Consider the following 21679-nt stretch of genomic DNA (forward strand, 5'->3'; position numbering starts at 1 on the left):
TAAAGACATAGAAAAAAAGGGGAACTGGGAAAAAAAACAGCAAGACAGCGGTTTTCAGTTTAACAAGGATAACACCTACACCACCACCACCCAAACATTCTTCGTAAAGTCAAAGTTGTTCGCTCCTTTATTGTCTCCCTGATAATGATTTTTGTTCCTCTTTTTTGTGCGAATTGTGGTGAGTAGGAGCAGAGGGCCAGCCCCAAGATGCAGATACAATCTGGGCTTGCTGTGTTTGCCTGTAGTCACATTCAGGGGAAAGTACCCACTGGATTACTCTTTGTTCTATAGATACTCCGGGCACGGCAGAACAGAGACAGACATCAAGACGTCCTCATCACATGCACACACTGAGCTCAGGAAGCGAACGAACGCACTGCTTGGGTGCATAGCAGAGGAAACTCAGGACCTGTACAGTCCTCAGCTCTTAACAACGGTCTTCTTGCGCTCCCCAGGCTCAGGCTGCTCTGAGCACTGCCTCTGGACTAACGATGCCACAGCCTACCCAGCAGTCCCTAATCCATGTCCTCCTGCTGTGGACCACCATTCTTTCCATTATCCAGGCTGTGTTCATCACCCTCTTCTTCACATCTGGACATCGCGGCCTGGTGAGACTTCTTAAAATATCCTCAGATTTACAGATGGCTACGACATCTCAGGTTCATGACTGATGAGTTACAAACTTTACTTTGTAAACTTGTACAACAGTTTTAGTCTTCCCCCATCACATTTGAATGAATAGGATCAATGTCAGTACCGGTACATTATAACACCTATGCAGTGCATCTGGCCTTTCTTGTGGTTTTGGTAGTAGCTGGTGCTCACAGCTGGTGAGAAAGACACCCCTGCCTGTGGTCTACAGCTGGTTACAGAGTCAAGACTCCCAAACAGTGAAAGTTTCTTTAGCAGTTATCTGATGTTCACATAGAAAAGTTTCAATCCATATGCCATCAGTAATACAAAGCAACACAACAAATACAGAGGTGAAGCATCACTGCTATCATAGGAAAAATAAATATAACATTGTAGTTGACTGCTAATGACATGTTTTTACTGTTTAATTAAATATTTTACAGGAGAACGCTTTTGATGGACCATGCGCTCCATCCAAAATATGGATTTATCACCAAATTCAGCAATGCCTTTTAGAGAACTCGAATGGCGTTACTACACCTACACCCTTCATTCACCGGCACTTTTGTTCTTCAAACCCCTCTTGTAAAATTTATTATGAGCATATTTTTTGCTTCTGTTTCTTTCTCCAGTCTCAGAACAGTAGCCCTGAAGCACCAGAGCGCACAATGCAATCCCAAGCAAACAGTACACCTTCGGTAAGATAACCACAGCTTCCAAGTTTGTGCTTCTCCTGTTCTCCTGCTGTGTTGTGTTAAATATTCTCTGAACACGCATGTTCTTGTTAATTAAGATGTCTGGTTATTGTAATCAGGTTTGGCAGTCCCTATATTCCAGACGCTGAAATCTTGCAGACCAGGCAGATCTATTTCAAAGCACTTTTCTTCTGAGTTACTCATGTCATACTGTCTAACCGCTCTCCTCACGCCTTGGAGGAAGCACAGTGACGTCATTGCCACATTCGGGGAAATGCCACTAAACTAAAGCGTTGTCTCTTCATTTTCCTTCAGAAGATAGTGATTGATTTATTCTACTCTCACTTTAAGATGGAGGTGCTAATTTCTCCACCATGTTTAAAAAGCAAACATCTATGTAGCGGGTCTGTGCGTCACTGTGGAAACCATGCAGGCACCGCACTTAATGTTAGATTTCTCTATATTTTGAGATTAATTGATCTCTTCCTCTTTCAGTCTCCCCCCTCTGACGACGGGCTCCTCTTGGGCAAAGGCCAAATGATCACCTATAGGGCTACTGCAGGTAAAGCTGTCCTATTTTAAGTATTTCGTTTCTCAGAATGTATGACAAAGACTGTACCAATGTTTACACGATGAGTCAGGTCAACGCTCACAAGCTGTTGGAAGTACAGATAATGTCCTGCTCACGTAGTTTCAGCACACTGTTAGGTGATGCATGTTTGCACCATGTGAGATTAACACTCAGCACAAATTATTCAGAATACAGCTCTAAGAAACAAAACTCTAATAGCAGCTTTCTCTGTCGCCCACAGTCAATGGTAAATTCAAATGGCAAGCAAGGAATCCAAGTACCGACCTGGTCTCAGAAGACGGAAAGGATCTACAAATAAAGAAAGATGGATATTACTTCCTAAGTCTTCAGGTGACACTGAAGTCATGTAACTGTCCGTGTAATGAAACAGGGGAATTGAAGTGCCTGGTCAGTCTGACATGGAATGGCCACACCGTCCTGCAGGGTAGGATTCACACAAACACATGCAGCACAGGCCTCCTTGGAAAGGCAGAGGTGCTGTCTGGTGGAGGGAAACTGGTGTTCAATGTGACAACCGCTGAAATTAATGAAGATGAACATCTTACCCATCTGGATATCATCTACATGCAAAAGCCTTAGATGAAGGTCTGATACATCACATATCTAAATTTTAAATCTTTGGCACGCTCCAGTGCACTTGTCCAGCTCTGGAACCCCCTCTGCAGCAAACCTGCTCAGATGCATAGATGATAGAGTGTACTTGTTGTTCTCTTCTTACCAAACAGATCTCTTTCTTTGCCTTTGGATCACCAGATCAACAAATCACTTAACTGTCTTCCTACAGTCAAAGTTGACTGAGCCGCAGAGAAAGGATGAAAGGGCTGGACTGAACAGACTGTCTTTTACCCACAGGCTGGGTAAAAACCTCTCCCTGTTACATTCTGGTCTACTTGAAAGGAAAATCCACCCTGAAACAGAATTTGCATGATTCAATTATTTTGGCCAGTAAAGGAAATATACTATATAGCAGCTGAGGATTGGTCTAAGGTTGATGTCATGACTACAGGTCTCTTTCTCTGCAGTGGTGCTTAAGAAAGACTTTTTCCAAACTCAAGATGTGTAATTGTACACGGCTACAATATGAAAAGTTGGATTATTCACATGTTTTTAGTCAGTGAAGCAAGTTTTCACAATGAACCAATCTCACCGGATTGTTTAGATTGTATTTCCTCATTGAGGTTTCTTACATTTAAAATGTGTAGTAGTTGACTGCAAGAATGTATTATTCTGAAGTGCCACATCTATTGGCACAACTGTGTTATTTGCACGGCTCTCCTATTATGCTACTTGATTTATTTCTGGTTTTGAACTGTATGAACTATATATTTATGTTGCATTTATTTATTTCTTGGGCCTAAAATATGTTAAGTATAAAGGTATCTAATGTATTTAACAAAATTCCATGGACAGGTCAGTGAAAAACCAATAAATATATGTCACTGTGTGACAATGAATATCATTTTGTGGCATACATATATATTTTTAGACAGTCACTGGAATGTATTTACAATTTTCTGTATTGATTATTGCAATAATATGTAGCTAGAATTGTACAAAAATGACAATGTAATTTTGTAAGTGTTTAAGAAAAAAGTACAAAAATGTAAATATAACATTTGTTTACACATGGCATTGTACAATTATTAAATCTTTTCACAATCTGTAATAATTTAAATAAGAATCACTCAAAATCACGTGAGTATTCTTTTTCCACAATCTAAATTAAAAATGGAAAGTGAAATGACTTCACAGAACTAACCTCCAAATCTCCTTCACTACTTGGATTACGCATTATGATATGTGAAATCACAACTCAAGGTGGTTTATGCGGAGAGTTTCATGTGTTAAGAGATGTTGAGAGAAATATATGGTTTTGTTGATGATTTTCAGTTGTTTTTAACGCAACGAAGAACACGCCTGATGATTTGCGTACAGAGTCAATATCATAATAATAACTTTATTTGTATAGCACGATTCTAAAAATAATGTTACAAAGTGCTTTACATACAATAAAACCTAAAACAAGAATACAAAAGAGTTAAAAATAAAAGGCAATATTTGAGGTAAACAGACACAACTGAAAATATGTCAATAAAGATACGATAAAGAAATGGTCAAAACTTTACTAACGTGTGTGCCGAAATTTATAACATAGGTGTAAAGAGTAATACAAGAGAAAGACTTGTCAGTGATTCCAAACTCCCCAGCAGCAGTGCAGAGGGAGCGAGTCATAATAAAGTGTGCTTTTAGATGGGAGTAAGAGGATGACACTGATTTTGTTAGCATAATTTCCTCAGGCAGGTTGTTCCAAAGTACAGACACCTTAGGTCTTAGGCCTGGACTGTGGAACAACCAAAAGTGGCCTTCCCTGAGAATCTAAAGCTCTTTTTTGACTCACAGAGAGTTAAAAGGTGGGCATAATCACAGGGGCTAGGCCTTTCTGTGCTTTAAGAGTAATTAGTAAATCTTATAATCAATTCTAAATCTAAGACTGGGGTGATATGGTCTCCATGTTTAGTGTCACTTAACATTGTAGCAGCAGCCTTTCGAAAAAGACATGAGATTGACTTTTGACTGAGGCAGGTATAGAGAGTCGCAATAGTCTAGACAAGATGAAATAAAAGCATCTAATGTATTACCATCTCTAAATCAGCACGAGAAATAAATATCTTGATGTTTGACACATTTCTGAGTTGAGGGAAACTCTCCATACTTGTTCCTCAAAAGTCCGGTCAGGTGTCAAAAATCACTCCTAATTTTCTGGAACATCATTTCTGGATGTAGATGATCTCAAATAGGACTATTTCAGCCTTGCTTTCATTTAACTGGAGTTTTGTGACATCTGGCATTTAATGTCTTTGAGACAGTTTCTGAGAGTATTAAATCAGTTGGGATCATTGTTTCTTAAGTGTAAATAAAATTGTGTGTCATCAGCATAGGTGACATTATGCTTATGACTAGTAGAAGCATGTACAGGGAAAAGAGGATGGGGTCAAGGATTCAGCCCACAAGTAATGTCTGCTGTACAATCAAACCAACTCAGGGCAAAGAAATAGGCCTAAAATTTGTAAGAACAGATGTATCAAGGCTGGACTTTTTATAAGAGGCTGGACGACTGTATGCTTAAAAGTAGAAGGAAAGGTCCCTGTGACCAGAGGAATTTTGTGTCACAAACCTAGCTCTAGGCCATGACGAACGATAGAGAGACAGCGGCAGGCAAGAAGCTGGGCCTTTTATATCCTGCGGAGCACTGAGCCCGGGTGCTCCCAGTAACCACAATCAGGTCCTCCAAGTCACCACTGCAATCAGCTCCCACCTCAGAAACAACACAGTTAGTCACACCACACAGACAAACAGAGGCCGTCACAGATGACAATAGACAGAATGTTCGGACCTGCTGCTTCAAAGACATCTTTGAAAAATTAGCAAGTAGATGACCTTGTCTGAGAGAAAATATCCTTTAAAAACACTAAAGAAATTGGTTGAAAACCATTCAAGCACCATATGGAGCTAAACAGAGTTAATGAAATGATGATGAATTAGCACTGTGAGTCACTTTTGAGACCCTGAAGTGAAAGTGAGAGTTCATAAGTTAACAGTGAGACCCTGCGGATAATGAGTCACTAATAGAAAGATGCAGAGGGGCCCTCCCTGTCATATGCTTTTGAAGAATATTCCCTCTTATAGATTCTGACAAAGCAAGTTAAAAATTGTGCATCTCACACAAACATCCAACATCATATGTACTGACCTAAATCACAATGGAGCTACAACACCCAAAAGGCCACTGGAACATGATTAGTCATTACAGGCAAGACACATATTTTCCAAGGTACTGAGGTTTCATCTGAAAGTTTTTATTTCCAAACCTCAGCCACAGAGTGCAATATCAATCACCACTCATTGTATTAGCTGCTGCCACCACAGCTTTCGATTGCACTGAGGAAAGGTCCGAGATGTTTAATCCAAATGCAGATATACCCAGTTAACACCCACTCTGTCTCATTCATTAGAAGCATCTGCATGGTTTGGCTTGTTCCCTCCCTTGCTTTCCGCTGCCTAATGTCAAGGCAGAGATGTGCATCCACCTTAAGAAATGTGGCAGCTTCTGTGAAAACCCTCATCACCTCTTTCCATTGTTTCCACCCAAATGTCACTGTGACATGTTGTCAACGTTCAATCTTTGAAAAACACACTCTGCTGTTATTTTTCAGAGACTGCCAGTATCTGCCAGTAAATAATCAACACATTATATTGAATGAGTTCCCAGATATGTGACATGATTTTTTCTAAAGAATAACTTTAGAACTGCGGCCAATGGACTTATACCTTGATTAAAAACCACTGTCAAATATGTGCAAGCTTAAGATATGAATTTCCTGGATATTTTCAGGAAACTGCTACTCTACCTCATTTAAGGACCAACACAAGGGGACAGCATTTAGCTGTGGACTATGTGCTGTGTATAGCGAACACCAAAATGTCCCTCCGGGCATCAAACATGTCTTCATTGTTCTTCATGCCGACATTGCTGACAGTATCTTGACACATCGGTATCTGACGACACAGGCCGGCTTTTGCAACGGAAGCTGTTGGTTTCATGTAAGTGTGAATAATTAATTTGAGATTGCAGCCAGTGATAGAGTACTCTCATCCCACTCAGATTCTCTGTAAAAGTCATGTCTAGACAAAAAGTAAAATTGTGAGAGAAAAACCAGCATCATGAATCCCAACCACACAGATGTTACAGCTCCCCCTCCTTCGCTACTATTGTCTCTCACACCTCACAGGTCAGCCAGCGCTGGAAGATAGTGACTCACACATGCATTGAGACACATTCATGAAATTACAAGGAGACTGTATAATCGCCTGAGCCATGGTCACCAATGACTTGACTGACAGTATGTTTACTTATCCATCGAGACTATATATAGCCAAACTCTGAAGTGTTATTAGTTTCAGTTCAGGGTGTTAAACCGTTTTGAACAAAACTCATGAAAGCATGCTTGAGGGAAAATGAATTTGAGTTTCACTTAACCTACACACCCACCTTCACTCACACACATGCACACAAGGACCTGCTACGGTACAGTCTTGCTCTCCAGATCTGGGGTTGGAAAGTGAGTCAGGCAATCTGCTGACACCCCCTCCCTCCCAGCGGCCCCCACTACCACTTCCTCCGTAGTTTACTAATATACAACTCTGTGGGTGTTTTCAAGAGCGGCTTCTTCGAACAGACAGAGCTGAAGGGAAAGCGTAAGAATGACTACATGAGAGATACAAAGGAGGAATAAAAAAAGACTTCATAGCGTGATGAGGCTGAATTTCGGTTTGCACATGCATACTTGTCACCATGGTGACGAAATATAGATGACCTTGTGTAACATTACATATAGAAAACAAGTCAGCTGATTTGAAAACGTAGAATACACAAATTGTCATACAAGTTACACAGCTGTACTGTAAAACTAGTATTACAGCAAAAATAGACTGTAGTTAAAGGTGGTTGTCATGTCAGCTCTTAAAAGTTCTGGGCCGCTGTGGTATTAAAAAAAAACCCGTCTACACTATGTGTCGTGTGGTTGGATTGAGCGGGTGACACATTTGCTGCTGCTGAGACCACTCTGCAAAGGCTCCAGAGCAGCCTCACCAGGAAGTGAACACAGCTGCTCACTTCAGCTGCAAGACGGCCTGTGGGAAAGGCCAGAGAAAACCAACACACAAGACTTTAAATCAATATCTCTTGATTTCATTGTTTATTTACATTGCATAAATACAGTAGAAGTAAAGCAGTTCTATCATTCATTCTACCATGGGAGGAACAAATAAATAGTGTGCATGCAGTGTGTGTCACAGCAAGAATAAAAAGAAATATGTAAGGTTATAGTTTGCGTGCTTTTAATTTTAGCATTAACATGACATATATGTTTAAAGTCTGTTTTTTAAGGTTGTGACGAAACATTTTGTAACATTCAGAAGATTAAGTTGAAAGTAAGTGCATGTAAGAATATAAAAAGTCCCTGATGTGAAAAGGAGTTTTGTCACCACAGTCCTGACCTTTTGCTGTACAAAGAGAATCATTAATCCCCGAAAAGATTCTCTAACATTTTGCATCCGCTTTTATTGACTCTTATCCGAAACTTTCAGTTTCACAGTGAAATATCAATGTGATATTTATATCATATATGCGCCAAAAATGTTCTCAAAGGATTTGTATCGCCTAACTTTTGAGCTATTGCTCACTTTCACAAAAAGGGCATCATCTTTGTGGAGGTGAAACACTCCACCCAGATAGCTGTTGGATCGCATTTTGTTTGATATTTTATCGGAGTATTTTCTGGACATCAGAAGGGGAATACTTTTCCCCACGTACAGTTTAGTTTTCAGTTCAACAGAGTGGTAAAATACGTCGGTGTCCGAGAAGGAAACCTTGGAATAGACATAGTAAAAACCTTCCTTCTGGATTAAAAGACTTCCATTTTTGTAGTCCATCTCATAGAGGAGAGGGTCTGCGTCCATGCTCCACGCCATGATGTGTTTTTCATGAACGACATTTTGTCCATCTGAAAAAGAGCAACAATGTGAAGTCCAATTATTTCAATTGTAAATTATTTTATTTTAGCACAGGGTTTACAAAGAGGAATGTACTACAAAGAAGCATTTTGCTCAAACCACATGATTACCCACCACACACTTTTACTAACAATAGACATGGCTATGTATGTAATTTATGTTCTGCCTTGGTAATTAAGGGACATCAACACTACTCTCACCTGTCAGATGTGCAACTGGTTTGGAAGGAAGAATGATGACACTGGGCCTGGTTGTTGGAGGATTGTCATCTTCACCTGTGTGAGGACCAGATATAAAGTCTCTGATGTGGATTAAGTAATTGAAGATATTCATGAATGGTGTAAAAAGTGCTGACATACCTGCAATGACCTTAGAGGATGATGCTGAGTTGCCCTGCAATGGAAATAAAATGATTTACCTTTCAGTTGTATTTGTATATTTGTGTTGGTGAGAGTGCACGTGTGCAACAACAGATGTGCAACAGATGCAGTCACCATTGGTGGATATGCGACCAAGTTGTGAGAATAAGATGTAAAAAACTACAATCTTGTTACATGAAGTAAATCTTTACGAAATTCTCCACATCAGAAAATCAGAACACTTTTTTGTTTGTTCCTTTGTTTCCGTGATGTTATATCTTTCTGCAGAACAAGTAAGGCTTTCTGGTAATGATCAAAAGGTAGATCACGATCATGCAACAGGAAATAGACCACTTCCTTTTCTACACTGTCCCTTGTTTTGTCTGTACTCTTGTTTGCCAAACAGTGTCATATCAAGAAGCCATGCCCCCCCCCCCCCCCCCCCCCCAAAAAAAAAAAAAAAAAAAAACCCGTGACTGCTGCCCTCACACAAAGCATCAGATGCTGACAGGAAACTGAGTCACATTGATGCAGAGGAAAAAAGTGACCATCCACCATCACGGAACACCAACTCTGCGTGCCCCTGGCCCCCGGGAACGTCAACATAGTTCCCCGTAAATGGGCCGGACTTTAATGTACTTCTCCATCTCTACTCCACTCTCTTCCCCATAAAAATTAAATAATTTTACTGTCAGCAGTTTTTGGAGAGAAAAAAAAATCCTTTGACCAATTGGAGTAAATGTCGGCCTTGTTTCTACTGTGAGAGTCTGATGCCTTGGTTTCACTGTATGACGGCAAAGCAGGCAGAAACCCAAATGTTGCATGAGACTCTGTGAAATGCAATGTATATTTATTTAATAAAACTCACAATGTTGAAATTTTCTAGTTCTTATGTCACTTTCTCAAAATCAGCTCATGAAGCGTGCTGTTTTCATGATGTACCTCCATAGTACAAACACTTGCACATAAAAACATAAACATAAAAGTATAAATATGTATGACTCATTTGTTTAAAGAAAATCAAGATGCTGCTGAGAAAACCAAAATAAATCCCATTATGAATGAAAAAGTTAAAATGAAAATTAACTGGTCTTATGGACAAAAACACAACACGAGAACTTTGGGTTGAGATTGACAGAAAACAAGCTAGAGTAACCTGAAAGTGAGAGAGGAAAAGTGTTAAAACTGAGCGAGCACGCATGACGAAAGTGAGATTCAGCGTGGTTCAAAAGGAAATTTAAGGAAAGAAAAAAGAAGTGCAGTGACTCTCTCTTGACAAGAAATTGTGAAAGGTATTGTAGGTAGTTGCAGACTCAGAGATGGGGTTGATACTCACAGATTCATGTTGGTAGAGACGGTAGATGAAGCAGGCTTCTATGGCCATGCCGCACAATGCCACGCTCACCAGCAGGAAGAGCAGGGTCTGAGCTGCCCCGGCACGCCGTCGCACCTTGCTCAGCCTGGGCGGCACCGGAGGCCAAGGTGTACCGCTGTCCACCGTATACACAGGGGGATATCCACCTTCGGCCATACCTACAGTGCTCTCTCTGTAACTGAAGAAAGATTCAGTGTGGTACTATCCACCAGAAGTTGTCAGAGGTTATTGCCTCAGTGTCACCGAGACAAGAGACAGAGACGTGTGAGATGTGCAGAATGGGTGGGCTCACTCGTGGTTGGTTGGAGTGGAGATGGCTCACGAGTAGTCAGTCAAAGAACAGACTGAGACAGAAATCTTAAGACGTGTCACAGTGCATATTACAAGGGTTTCAGAGATGCACCTGTCTGCGTTCAGTAACTGTAAACATCAAAATGAAAGTGTCATTCACGTGAATGTTTTCAGTGCAGCTGCAGAGCCTGAAGCCTGAAGGTAGAAGACGACATCACTGAGCCGGAGACCAAGCACAGTGCATTTTAATCTCCCCTTCACACCCTCCCACTTCACTGGTATAGCAATGTTGAAATATCTCCATTCACACTTCCTCTCTTGCATACACTGTCTGTGTGGCTTATAGTCTGACAGAAGCATTTCTTGACCCAAGTAGAGCTTTTTATCCAAATCTCAACCATTTATCATTTGTTATCCATAAAAGTGATCCCTGGATTTGTTGTAGCAATGTGCATGGCCTTTGTTCATACTGTTTCTCACATGGACTCCTCTGACATTTATTAGATAAGCAAGTAGCATACCTTTAGTTGACATGAAAAGGTCCAACTTCCAGATTTATATGACGTATTTTAATATTGTGGGACCAGAAAAGAAACAGGAGGACGCAAGTCCAAATAAACTGAATGATAAACGTGACATTAATATAAATGACAGAGCCATTTCACCCCTTAAAAGGTTATGTTATGTCTTGTAAAGCATACCATTACATTTACATGCTAACACGATCCAATGATGAAACGTAATATTCATATTTATGTTTTCATTACTGTATGATCACTTGAAAATAAGGATTGTTGTATTGTTATAAGGTTTATTATTGTTATTATTCAGTTTTTCCAGTCATATACAGTGTGCCATATTTTTAACCTGGATATCAATATTTGTCAGTTGAACTGCAGCAGCCAACTCACTATTCATTTTTTGTGTGTGTCCACACACACACAAATGAATGCACGCGCACACGCACACACACACACACACACACACACACACACACACACACACATAGTCACCTCTGGGGATATTAGATACACTTACATTCATTTCTTGGAGACTTATCTTAACCATAAACATAACCACTACTTGCCTCACCCTAAACTTAACTTAAACCTAACCTAAGTCTAATCTTAACTTAAACTTAACCTTAGTCTAACCATAACCTAATCTTCACCCTAAAATCTAAACACTTACATTGTAGAGATTTGCATTTTGTTCCAATGTGGTCGACCAGTCCCCACAATGTGACCATGAGAAAAGATTTACGTCACCACAACATTAGTAATAAATGACTACACACACACGCATGCACGCACGCACGCACGCACGCACACACACAGTAAGCATTTCCTTCTTTCGATTCAACTTCCCAGCTTCCAGTGTAGTCTCTGAGGTTCCAGATATAAGCCAGTGACAGTGATGTGGGCCTTTCCAGTGATTTATGTTGTGCTAAAAATGCTACATATTTTAATCTCTTACAGTCCCTGTGATGGTGCTGAAGAAATACTTTGAAATAGATATAAACGTGTACACTGTATATTCAATTTCAATGCATTTAACCTGACGAATAGAGTGAATGGTAAAGACATTCATCTTCATATAGATTTTAACACTGATTCAATCACTACTATTTCATCTAACTGACAATGTTGATACCCAGGTAAATGAAATTCTCCCACATAGGGAGTGGGAGTTGGGATTTCTCTGTCTTTTTCAGTCAATAACATACACATTTGTTAAGTTTTAAAAGTTGGTATTGAAATATCCAAGTAAAACAAAATAAAACAAGGTAACACAGAGACAGAGATGATCCTTGGGGTACGCCCACACGGTCTTAAATGATTCAGAAACCAGGAAATTAGTCAGAACTGCTAATGCAATAACATAATTGAATTATAAACAACTTTTCCAACAAAAAATAAGAGATTACATTGAAAAGATAGGGCGCCTCGAACCTATCAGAGGCCTCCTGCACATCAAGTGAGACAGGGGCTGCGTCTGGTTGTTTCTTTTGATTGCGGAAAATATTTAATACCTTTCCTACATCATGAAATCCTTGTCTCCCTCTTATGAATTTATTTCAATATTTTCCAACCAAGCAGGGTGATACAACCTCCAGCCTCTTTGCCAGAATTGTACTTCCGAAGCATCCGTCTCCTCAATCCTAATAAGTCTGTTTAAGCCTGATCAAATTTGCAGCGAGATTGTTTCATTGGGTTCATTCCTTGACAATTTCTTATCTATTATGCCCTTTTTGAAAATCACCTCTGTCAACCTTTTTAATTTTAGACTCAAAAATGTTCATTTTTAGCTGTTCATGCTTACATTTGTACTAATTTGACTTTGAAACCTACTTATATGAAATTTAATAGGTGCATGATCTATATCTAATCTGCACCTGTACAATATGAGAATGTGGTTCTAACACATACAATACCCTAATGAAAGACTATATCATGAATCTCACACTTAAAGAATAAAAACATGTTGCTGTGTACAGTCTCTAGTATTGTTAGTATTTTATTACAGTGTAAACTATCTTATGCTGCCCAACTTCACTGACTGGCACCTGATGTTTTTGGTTTTAGTGCACTTTTCCATTCTGTGTTACACTCCACTTTTTTCAACAACAGTAAAAAACATAATAATGAAATAAAATAAAACGCACGTTCCACTACTAGTGTTTGTAAAAAGACATTTATAAGGACAATTGACCCCTGATTTGTGTGAAGTAACTGTGAGTGATCAATCATGAATTGACAGCATCTCATAATGACTTCTTCATTTCTACATAAGCAACAGGAATCTGTGATCAAGTCTACATCAATTCATTTATTAAATCATGGATTATTTATGCATCAGTTAAGCATGTGTACAGTAGGGTAGTAGGGTACTACTGTACCCTGTTTATGTTCCACTTACCCATATCAGGTTCTTCACATTCATGACATGCAGGCTGTATGGCCTGCTTTTTTCTGCTTTTAACCCATAGCTCCCCCTACAGAATCAAAGAGGACATGACAAGTTCAACATTTGTTAGTCGGAATTAATAATGTAGAAAAGTGAATGTAAAAGTCTGTATAAAGAGTCTAAAATGGGATAATTATCTTTTAAATCTAAATTTACCTTCAGTATCTGTACAGGGCTTCAAACTCCAGGTATCATTAGGCTTCATCAGGTAATACATGATAAGCATAGTGCACCTTGTCACAGGTTTGCATGTGGCTGCAGTCCAGACTGCAGAGCGCTATTGGTCGACACAGACGATGGCTCCACTCGTTCAGCTTTGATCAAGGAACCTTTAACTGTCAGGCAGAGTATGAGAGTAAGCAAGTACAGATATATAGTGGAATTGCTTTATTGTACACGTATGAGAAGGTTGCTCCAAGTTAGTGAAAGTGGACTACATGGACTATAAACTGTGAGCAGAGGATGATGAAAGTGTCTGTAGAGCTGTGTTTGCTGGCATGTTTAAGTCTGACTGTAAGCTTGACTTTGGGTTTGGGGTCAAACCAAAACATAGAATTTACATTTCTATTACCTGCTGGCAGCACAGAGTGTTTTCACCAAACCACTGCAAGGAGCGACAGCATGGAAGTTGAATATCAGGTAAATTGAATTTCCTCTCTACCTTTCTCTCGTGTCTGTCTGTGTCAGACTGGTACAATGACAGTGTAATCTTGTGTTTGCTTTGAATAGCTTCATTAAAGTTTGTGTTAATGTCTAGCTGAAAAACAAGTGAACAGGCTTTGGACTTTGGTCTTGCATGCAGAGAGATAACAAAACCACTAAAGACACCTGAGACAGGCCAAAGAGGGTGAAAAACTCAGAGTAATACCCCTAATAAAAGCCTCTTAAAACACATTGGAAAAACACTTAACATGCATCCTGTACAAACATGACCATGCCTTTATATAATGATGACATTGCAAATAAATCTAAAATATATAGCTAGCATGATTAATTTCAAATGAATGACACACACGAATACATATTTTCACCAGGGTTTTCAAACGTAGCATTAAACACAGCAAGCTTCAAATTCAAAAGCACATTGTTCTCAAGCCTCTTATTCTCTCTCTATCTCTTATTGACGTTATGATTTTATGGCCGTGACCTTTGCATTGCTTCACCTCGTTCCATCACACCACAGTTTTCATGCTACTGCTTGCACCCTCCTGCAGCTGCAGCGAGTGTAAAGTCACAGTCTTGGCTGCCTGCCTGTAACAAACTCTGTGCTTTCTGATCATGGAGTTTTTGTCACTGGAGCTGTTGGCACACAATGTTCCCAGAAACCTGTAGCGTCTCAAATATTCACTTAACAGGCAGTCCCAACTATGCCTACAGTGGCCTTTAAGGTTGAAGGCTGCTTCATATGTGGAACTGTACTGTCTGACTCAACGCTTTGAGATAATTGAAGCCAAAGATCATGCACACATTAACAGACTGTGAGTCATTTGTGTATTTTTCAAAGAATGAGAAATTCTTTAATCAAACCTCTCAGGCTGATGTGATTAAAAAAAAAAAAACCTAACACCTTGAGAAAGTCACTGAATCCCTCTCAGCACTGTTGAAGTGTGTCTGACAATGAGGTCTCCTTTCACTAGAGAGAGGGGACATTAGTGGGTGGTGAAATAGAGGATTTCCCTACACAGATAGCCAAACTGTCCAATTATTATCACTATGGAATATAATGTGAGCTCAGCTGTTGCTCAGTGTACTATCAGGGTTTAATTTGAATTTCAGACAGCCATTGCCCAGATAGTCCAATTAAAGCTTGAGCTGTGAGCTGCAGAGCGAAACAGTGAAGATTAACAGTGGAAATGTGACTGAGTTCTGGGTAACAATGACTTGTAGGTTGTATGTCCTGCATAACTAACCTCAATCCATTTGTTTCTTTTGCAGGTGCTGGCTGGGTCGGGTCTGGATGTCGGCTTTACCCTCATCTCACCCAGCGGGTACAGGCTGGTCTCTGACTTTAGGAGATCTGATGGCATTCACACGTGGGTCACCTAAATGCTCTCCAACAACCACCTTCTGTTTCATGTGATGCTCAGTTCCTGTAGTACTTCTAATGTAAAATCTTGAAATCAGTTAATCATAAGCAAGCATCAGGGCAGGAGTCAGGAGTTAATTCCCCAAAACACATGAAAACCTGCAAAAAAAAAAAAAAAAATCTTGATTTCAGATCAGCTCCTACCCTCCTCCTTTAAAGAGCTACTTTGTCCTGTAAATGCAGTGCAGCAAAAAGTGATCAAACTATTATTTTGCTGTGTCATTCTAGTGAGCAGTTTCAACCATGATAAAATTGAAGGCAAAGTCCACCTGTTTCCAAAAATTGATATCTTGTTGTTTCCTGCAGGGTGGATGCCACAGAGGGTGGAGACTACCGTTTCTGTTTCGATAACAGCTTTAGTAAACTGTCAGAGAAGATGGTGTTCTTTGAGGTGATCATTAATGGTCAGAGCGGCGCAGGTGGGGGCCAAGATGAGTGGGCAGACGTGACTGTGACGGAGAGCATGGTGGAGTACACACTGCAGGACATCAGGGTGAGAGAAGAACAACAAAGACTGCACTTCAATTATCTGATGTCATTTCTTTTTGATGTGTACACATCCCAGCACTGACTCTCCTCTCCTCTTCCTCCTCCAGGCCAAGATGGACTCTGTGCACAGGCATCTGGAGAGGAGCCGCCAGGTCCAGACTGTGCTGCGGGCGTTTGAGGCGAGGGACCGCTACCTTCTGGAGGACAACCTGTGGAGGGTGTCCTTCTGGTCCTGCCTCAACCTGCTTGTCATGCTCACCGTCGCAGTCACTCAAATTTACACACTGCGACGGCTCTTTGACGACACCAAGCGGTTCCGCTCGTAGCCACAGCCAAACTGCTCCATGAAACGCCAGCCCAGAGAGTGCAGCACCGACCTGTATGCTTGAACCAAAAGCCTTAACTGCCATGTGCCTTGTGAGCTGATTTTAAAGGGGTAGTTCACACTTTTGGGAAACTTTTGGGAAAGACTGCACTGGGACCTTTTTTATTGCAGCCGAAAGTGCTGGCTATGATGTTTTGTGAAAATGTGAACTCCACATAACACCTGGAAATCACATTTACAGTACTGTAATACACACACACACACATAGTGTATTAAGTATTCATGAATACACACACATGAAATACTGATATTTTTTAATAATGTCATTGGGGAAGGTAAAAGCCACAACTGTTCTCACTGGAATGTTGTTTTATTGAATTTCAGATACATGTCCCATCAACTTCTATAACCCTAAGCTATGTTTTATCAAACCAGTAGCCAACACAAACCAAGAAAGTATCAGAAACCTCACCTCCTGAGAATGTACTCTAAAAAAACATTTTTTTTAAACTAAGCCTCAAGCTTAGTATACAAAGAACCCCACATCTTGAGTCTTTATTGGGATAAAACGACATGTATTCACGCAGTCTTTAAAGTTATCTCCATGATCAGTTTCTCCTTCTGGAGGTTAAATAGGCACAAAACTGTGAAGTCTTTTGGCTGAAACATTCACTTTTTTTGCCATTAGATGGACTCATTGCAGTCATTTGTTTCATGCAATTTCACTTACAAAAACATACAGCAGGCAAAACCTATTGTGCATTTCAACCGCTACCACAATGTTTTCTCACACTGTGTTGAAATTTTCTGCCACGGCTCAGCTTCCTGAGCCCTCATTAACATTTTCTGTTGTAGATCATATTCCGTGGTCACGCTCCACCGCTTGAAAGGCATTTTTCTTTGTCATCACTGTGCAGACATGCTACAATAATAATAATAATAATAATAATAATAATAATCATAATAAACATTCTCATGCTGAATTGTCTTTATGATGGCACTATATGTGGTAATTCATTCCATAGAGTTCAATTATACTGTCGCTCAAATTATTGTTTTGTTCACATAAATACTTGACAGTCTTCTGGGAGATTGTAGGCGACAGAAAATATCTGCATTCAATTTATGTCTCACGTTAGATTTTACACAACTTGGTTCTGACCATCTGTGGAAATATCAAAATGTGCTGCGTTCAGAAACATTTAATATTAAGAAAACAACTTTAGCTTGATGTCTCAATTACTAATAATAACAGTTTGTATGTTTTGCTTGTATGTAGGCCCGTAACAGTATTGTTGGAGCTTTTCTCTCTTTTTTTTTTAAAGATATATAATTGTTCTGTAGTCCTGCTGTTGTCATGGATTGAAGTCGTTTCATGTCCACCTCAGGCTGGTCAAGGTCACCACTGGTTTCGACGGGGAGGCGGGCGCCTGTTCAGGAAGAATCAGCCAACATTAATCTCTTAACGTGGTGACATGCACTCTGACAGGGGATTCTACAAGATCCAGCTACTGGAACAGCAAGAGCATTAGTAATGAAGTAACCTGTGCTTGTGAGAGGGCTTTAAGAGATCATCCTCCACTCTCATTAGAGGATATGATTTGACACATAAACCTGGATTAATTCATTAATTAATGTTACAGCTCAGAGCACACAACTGTTTTGAAAGCTGCATAGAAAATGGGATCAGGGGATTTCTATACATTCAGGGTAAGTGTTATATATCACGACTACAAAAACATCCCCACCACCCAAAGGGTTAGGTTTTATTCTTACAGCGCTGGATCACTTTGACATTGAAGGATCTCTTCTTCTTGATCAAAACACATTAAATCTGTGATTCAACGCTGTAAGTCGAAACATCAAAACCTAGAAGGCAGCTTACATGTTTAATCAATTCATACACAACAACAAAAGGCTATTACTCTGACAATGCAATGATTTGTTCATCACTTTACATTTAATGAAATGCAAGCGCTTTGAGTAAAGTTCAGTGACCAAAGCAGGCAGCCTGCCAGTGGAGGGCTGCCATAGGAACACCTGTGGCCTTATGTCAGTCAGTATTGGCTGAGATGTAAAAAGGGAGTCTAGTGAAGAGAGGAGAACCAGGAGGGGCGCTACGTTATCTGAGAGAGAAGAGAAAGTGGATCACACAGGACACAAGGAGACACCAACCACCAGAGCCAGTCCCTTTATTGTACACAACACCTCTTTATTAACTCTCCATTCTAAATCAGCTCATGTTGTTTATTCAAATCAATGAATTGCTACAGAGGCACTTGACAAGGGTTTGCAAACAAAAAGAAAAGAGATTTTCACAGGTTGGTTTCCAACCCCTTCCACCAGATTCAGAAAGGGGAGGGAAAGAGGAAGGATGCAGGGTACGTCTATTAGGCAGAAAGGCAGTATTGCCACAGTCTAATGTATTACAGGGCTTTAACAGTCTGGGCTCCTCGAGGGCAGGCTGAGGTGACAGGCACGAGGGAATTTCAAAAAACTTTGGCCAATAAGAAGTTTTATCTTTTGCGTACCAGGGGTCTGTGGGTGATCTAACATAAAGTGTCTTCAAGCTGAAGACTCAGGGCTGTTTCATAAAGTTATTTTACTCCTTCTGGCACTGTCACTGAAAGCCAGACCTGTGGAGAATTACAGGGGGAAGAAAAAGCACACTGTCTCTAGAGTCTGTGGTTTGGAACGGTTCTGAATTCTTTACAGTTTCTTTGTCTTGCCAGGTTGGCTAATCAAGCTTCTATCCTCTGTTCTGAGAACAGAGGATAGTCCAGACAGCTTCTCTAGACAGAGCGTGCTTTGATACACCACAATTCCCACCACCTGCTCACCACCACTACTGATCAAACCAAAAACAGAAAACATCCTGGCTGCCCAGTGTCACTCCCCGCTTGACCAGTTTTCCCCTAAACATGTTCAAGAAAAGTTGGTTTTAAATGGTCAAATACCAAAGAGCAATCAAAAGATATTCATAATCAAATAATCACAGATGTGTCGACAATGTCCAGCCCCAAGTGCCCTCCCAGCACACAGCTAATCCCTGCAGCAGAACCCCAGATCACAGTCCAGGAGAAGCAGGGGAGCAGAGTTGTACAGAGCTGATACAACTGCACCCAAAAACATCAAATGAAAGGACAAATGCCCAGGTTATAAATAATGCATCAGGAGATGACCAATCTCTTTTTCCCTATATGCAAGGCTAATCTAGGAAATGACCGTGTTAGTGCTTCCTTTAATATGACAACTCGAGTTGCATTTTAACACGTTGGGCTTTGATTATAATCAATAGCATGTTTTTGTCATCAACCCTGCGATTAAATGAGATATAAGTGCTAACTCCCAGTATAGGCCAGCTATATACAATATTTTTCATGCATGGAGGCAGAGCTGATAGCAATAATAAATGTCCTGACAACTAAACCCAGAAAGAGATTTGCCAACTCCTAAATGCTTAATACCAACTTCATACTCTAAATCACAGATACACCCTCGTCTATACACCCCACTGCTTCGCCGAGTTTTATCCTCTCTGAGCGGAAACTGTACTGTGTGCTCTGCTTTACATGAATCCAGAATGAACAAAGTCTACCCGAAGGCTGACAGTCTTATTGGGGTTCAACTGAGACGAAAGGGATTCAAATTCAAGGCTTTAACAACTTGGTGGAGAGAAAGCATCCGACAAAGGCAGACAGCCTTCAGTCGGTCTCTCTTCCTCTCCCCGGTTTTTGTGCATAGTGTTCTGGTAACGGGCTACAACATCCGCGCTATGAGTGGCTTGTTGTAAGGCTAGATGGCTAGAAGTGCTCGGATTATAACGGTCAATCTGTCTGACATCTTTTTATCGTGGAAGGACCATTCACAGAGGGAAGGGGGGCGCTGAAGCTACTCTCTCAGTCTCATGCAACCCTGCCCCGTGTCTTTTTATGCTTTGTTTTTTTGTTTTTTTTTCTGCGATTAGGATTTCATTTTTAAAGCTACATTTATGACGTTCATTAAAAAGGACAAAGTCACTCAAATAAAATAACACAAGGAAAAAAAAAGTAATCGACATCACCAAAGTAACGACAGTGATAATAAGCTATTGTTTTTCAGTATGAAATCAGTTAGAAAATGATAACCCAGTAAAACATTAACAACAGGTTAAGTGTGTATATTACAGATCGAGAGGGGGTCTGGGCCAATCTAAAAAGGAGGGGGGGGGGGGGAGAGGAAAGCCAGCCTGTAACAGTTAATAAGTTATTAAATGAGCTTCTGCTGGGAACCTTGTCAGAGGAAAAACACCAGTTATTACAATAAAAAAAAGCTCCTGAACTGAATTTGATACATCATCTCGTGCTGATAAAACTTAAATGAATCCTACAGATCAGCTTGGTTTTATTTCATATTACACAATTGCCACAGCAGTCGAATGTAATATTCAAGTGGTTAAGGGCTTTCTCTCGCTCATGTGCACTGATGAAGACGGTATTAGCAGCTTATTACATTGCTTGAAGAGACATATTAATACGGCTGGATGATGCACATTATGCACCACTATCAGTCGGCCCCTCCCCTCGAGCCCCCGCCCCTGGCCCTTAGTGTGCAGATACACACACCCACACACGAACACACACACTTAGGTGGGCTTGGCCACAGGTCTAGTCTAGCAGGGAGGGCTCAGCAGGGCGGATAATGGTGGGTCGGTGAGAAGGAGCGCCTGGGGGTCTTCGGCTGCAATGAGGAGAGAAAATAGAGAAGGAGTGAAATGTGGGACAGTGGAGAAACCAAAACAACCCGACAGAGAGACAGAGGGAGCGTGAGAGAGAGAAAAAAATAAGAGTGAGAGGAGAATGAATGCCAAGAAAAAATGTTAAACTGGTGGGATGACTGGTGAAAAATGACAAAGGACTCCTGTGACTCTTGAAAACAGAGGATGATGAAATGTTAGTGGCAAAACATTATAATTAAAGTGCAAAAAAAAAATGTGCATAATAGACACACACGGTAAAGGTCATCACATCATTACAGAAAGTTGTACCTGGGTACACCGGGTGGGACACGGGCTGGCCGGGAGGGGACCAGAGGGGCTGCACTGAAGGGATCCAGGTTGCTGTTGTAGGCGTTGATGGGTGGGCCGGGGCGAGAGGGGATTGGTGGTGCACCAAAGGCGGGGGATGGGTTGAGTGGAGCTCCAAAGGCAGGGGTAGGGTTCATGGGTGGTCCTGGTGTTGTGCCCCGAACAGCCGGTGGACGGCTGGGGGGCGGGGCTGCTGCAGGAGGCGGCCTGCGCTGAGGGGTCGGGCTGA

The 21679-nt window shown here is 40.8% G+C and overlaps 3 protein-coding genes across 10 annotated transcripts in view; 1 reads left to right on the forward strand and 2 right to left on the reverse strand.

Annotated features, from left to right (window-relative positions):
* Positions 1 to 7749: 7749 nt before the first annotated feature.
* Positions 7750 to 10409, reverse strand: tnfsf14 (TNF superfamily member 14). The gene is made up of 4 exons (XM_076753326.1): positions 10189 to 10409; positions 8853 to 8886; positions 8694 to 8768; positions 7750 to 8483 (listed from the first exon to the last, which is right to left on the reverse strand). The coding sequence occupies exons 1-4, from the start codon at positions 10381 to 10383 to the stop codon at positions 8095 to 8097; spliced, it is 693 nt and encodes a 230-aa protein (XP_076609441.1). The 5' UTR covers positions 10384 to 10409; the 3' UTR covers positions 7750 to 8094.
* Positions 10410 to 13734: 3325 nt separating this feature from the next.
* Positions 13735 to 16386, forward strand: LOC143333848 (transmembrane emp24 domain-containing protein 1-like). Its single transcript, XM_076752213.1, has 5 exons — positions 13735 to 13848; positions 13915 to 14124; positions 15421 to 15518; positions 15878 to 16064; positions 16168 to 16386. Exons 1-5 carry the CDS (start codon positions 13735 to 13737, stop codon positions 16384 to 16386), a joined length of 828 nt encoding a protein of 275 aa, XP_076608328.1.
* Positions 16387 to 16748: 362 nt separating this feature from the next.
* The window catches only part of dnm2a (dynamin 2a), a 29287-nt gene continuing 24356 nt past the window's right edge, over positions 16749 to 21679 (reverse strand). For 7 of the 8 annotated variants that reach the window (XM_076752167.1, XM_076752165.1, XM_076752160.1 and 4 more), the window contains 2 exons: positions 21412 to 21675; positions 18562 to 21104 (listed from right to left, as the gene is read on the reverse strand). In XM_076752167.1, coding sequence (XP_076608282.1) covers positions 21032 to 21104; positions 21412 to 21675 — 337 coding nt within the window. In that variant the 3' untranslated portion in view covers positions 18562 to 21031. Of the gene's footprint in view, positions 17816 to 18561; positions 21105 to 21411; positions 21676 to 21679 lie in introns of those variants that run through there. The other variant, XM_076752162.1, reaches the window with a different exon arrangement.

The sequence above is a fragment of the Chaetodon auriga genome, chromosome 16 (assembly GCF_051107435.1).
Source record: "Chaetodon auriga isolate fChaAug3 chromosome 16, fChaAug3.hap1, whole genome shotgun sequence".
Taxonomy (NCBI): domain Eukaryota; kingdom Metazoa; phylum Chordata; class Actinopteri; order Chaetodontiformes; family Chaetodontidae; genus Chaetodon; species Chaetodon auriga.

Bases quoted from the DNA above. Each gene is read 5' to 3' on its own strand.
- tnfsf14 (XM_076753326.1), bottom strand. From the start codon at position 10,383: ATGGCCGAAGGTGGATATCCCCCTGTGTATACGGTGGACAGCGGTACA. The intron at 8,769-8,852 runs GTATGTCAGCAC...GTCCTCACACAG, and splicing joins ATCCTCTAAGGTCATTGCAG to GTGAAGATGACAATCCTCCA. The intron at 8,484-8,693 runs GTGAGAGTAGTG...GCTCTTTTTCAG, and splicing joins ACCAGTTGCACATCTGACAG to ATGGACAAAATGTCGTTCAT.
- LOC143333848 (XM_076752213.1), top strand. From the start codon at position 13,735: ATGTGGCTGCAGTCCAGACTGCAGAGCGCTATTGGTCGACACAGACGA. The intron at 14,125-15,420 runs GTAAATTGAATT...TTTCTTTTGCAG, and splicing joins GCATGGAAGTTGAATATCAG to GTGCTGGCTGGGTCGGGTCT. The intron at 15,519-15,877 runs GTGGGTCACCTA...TGTTTCCTGCAG, and splicing joins AGATCTGATGGCATTCACAC to GGTGGATGCCACAGAGGGTG.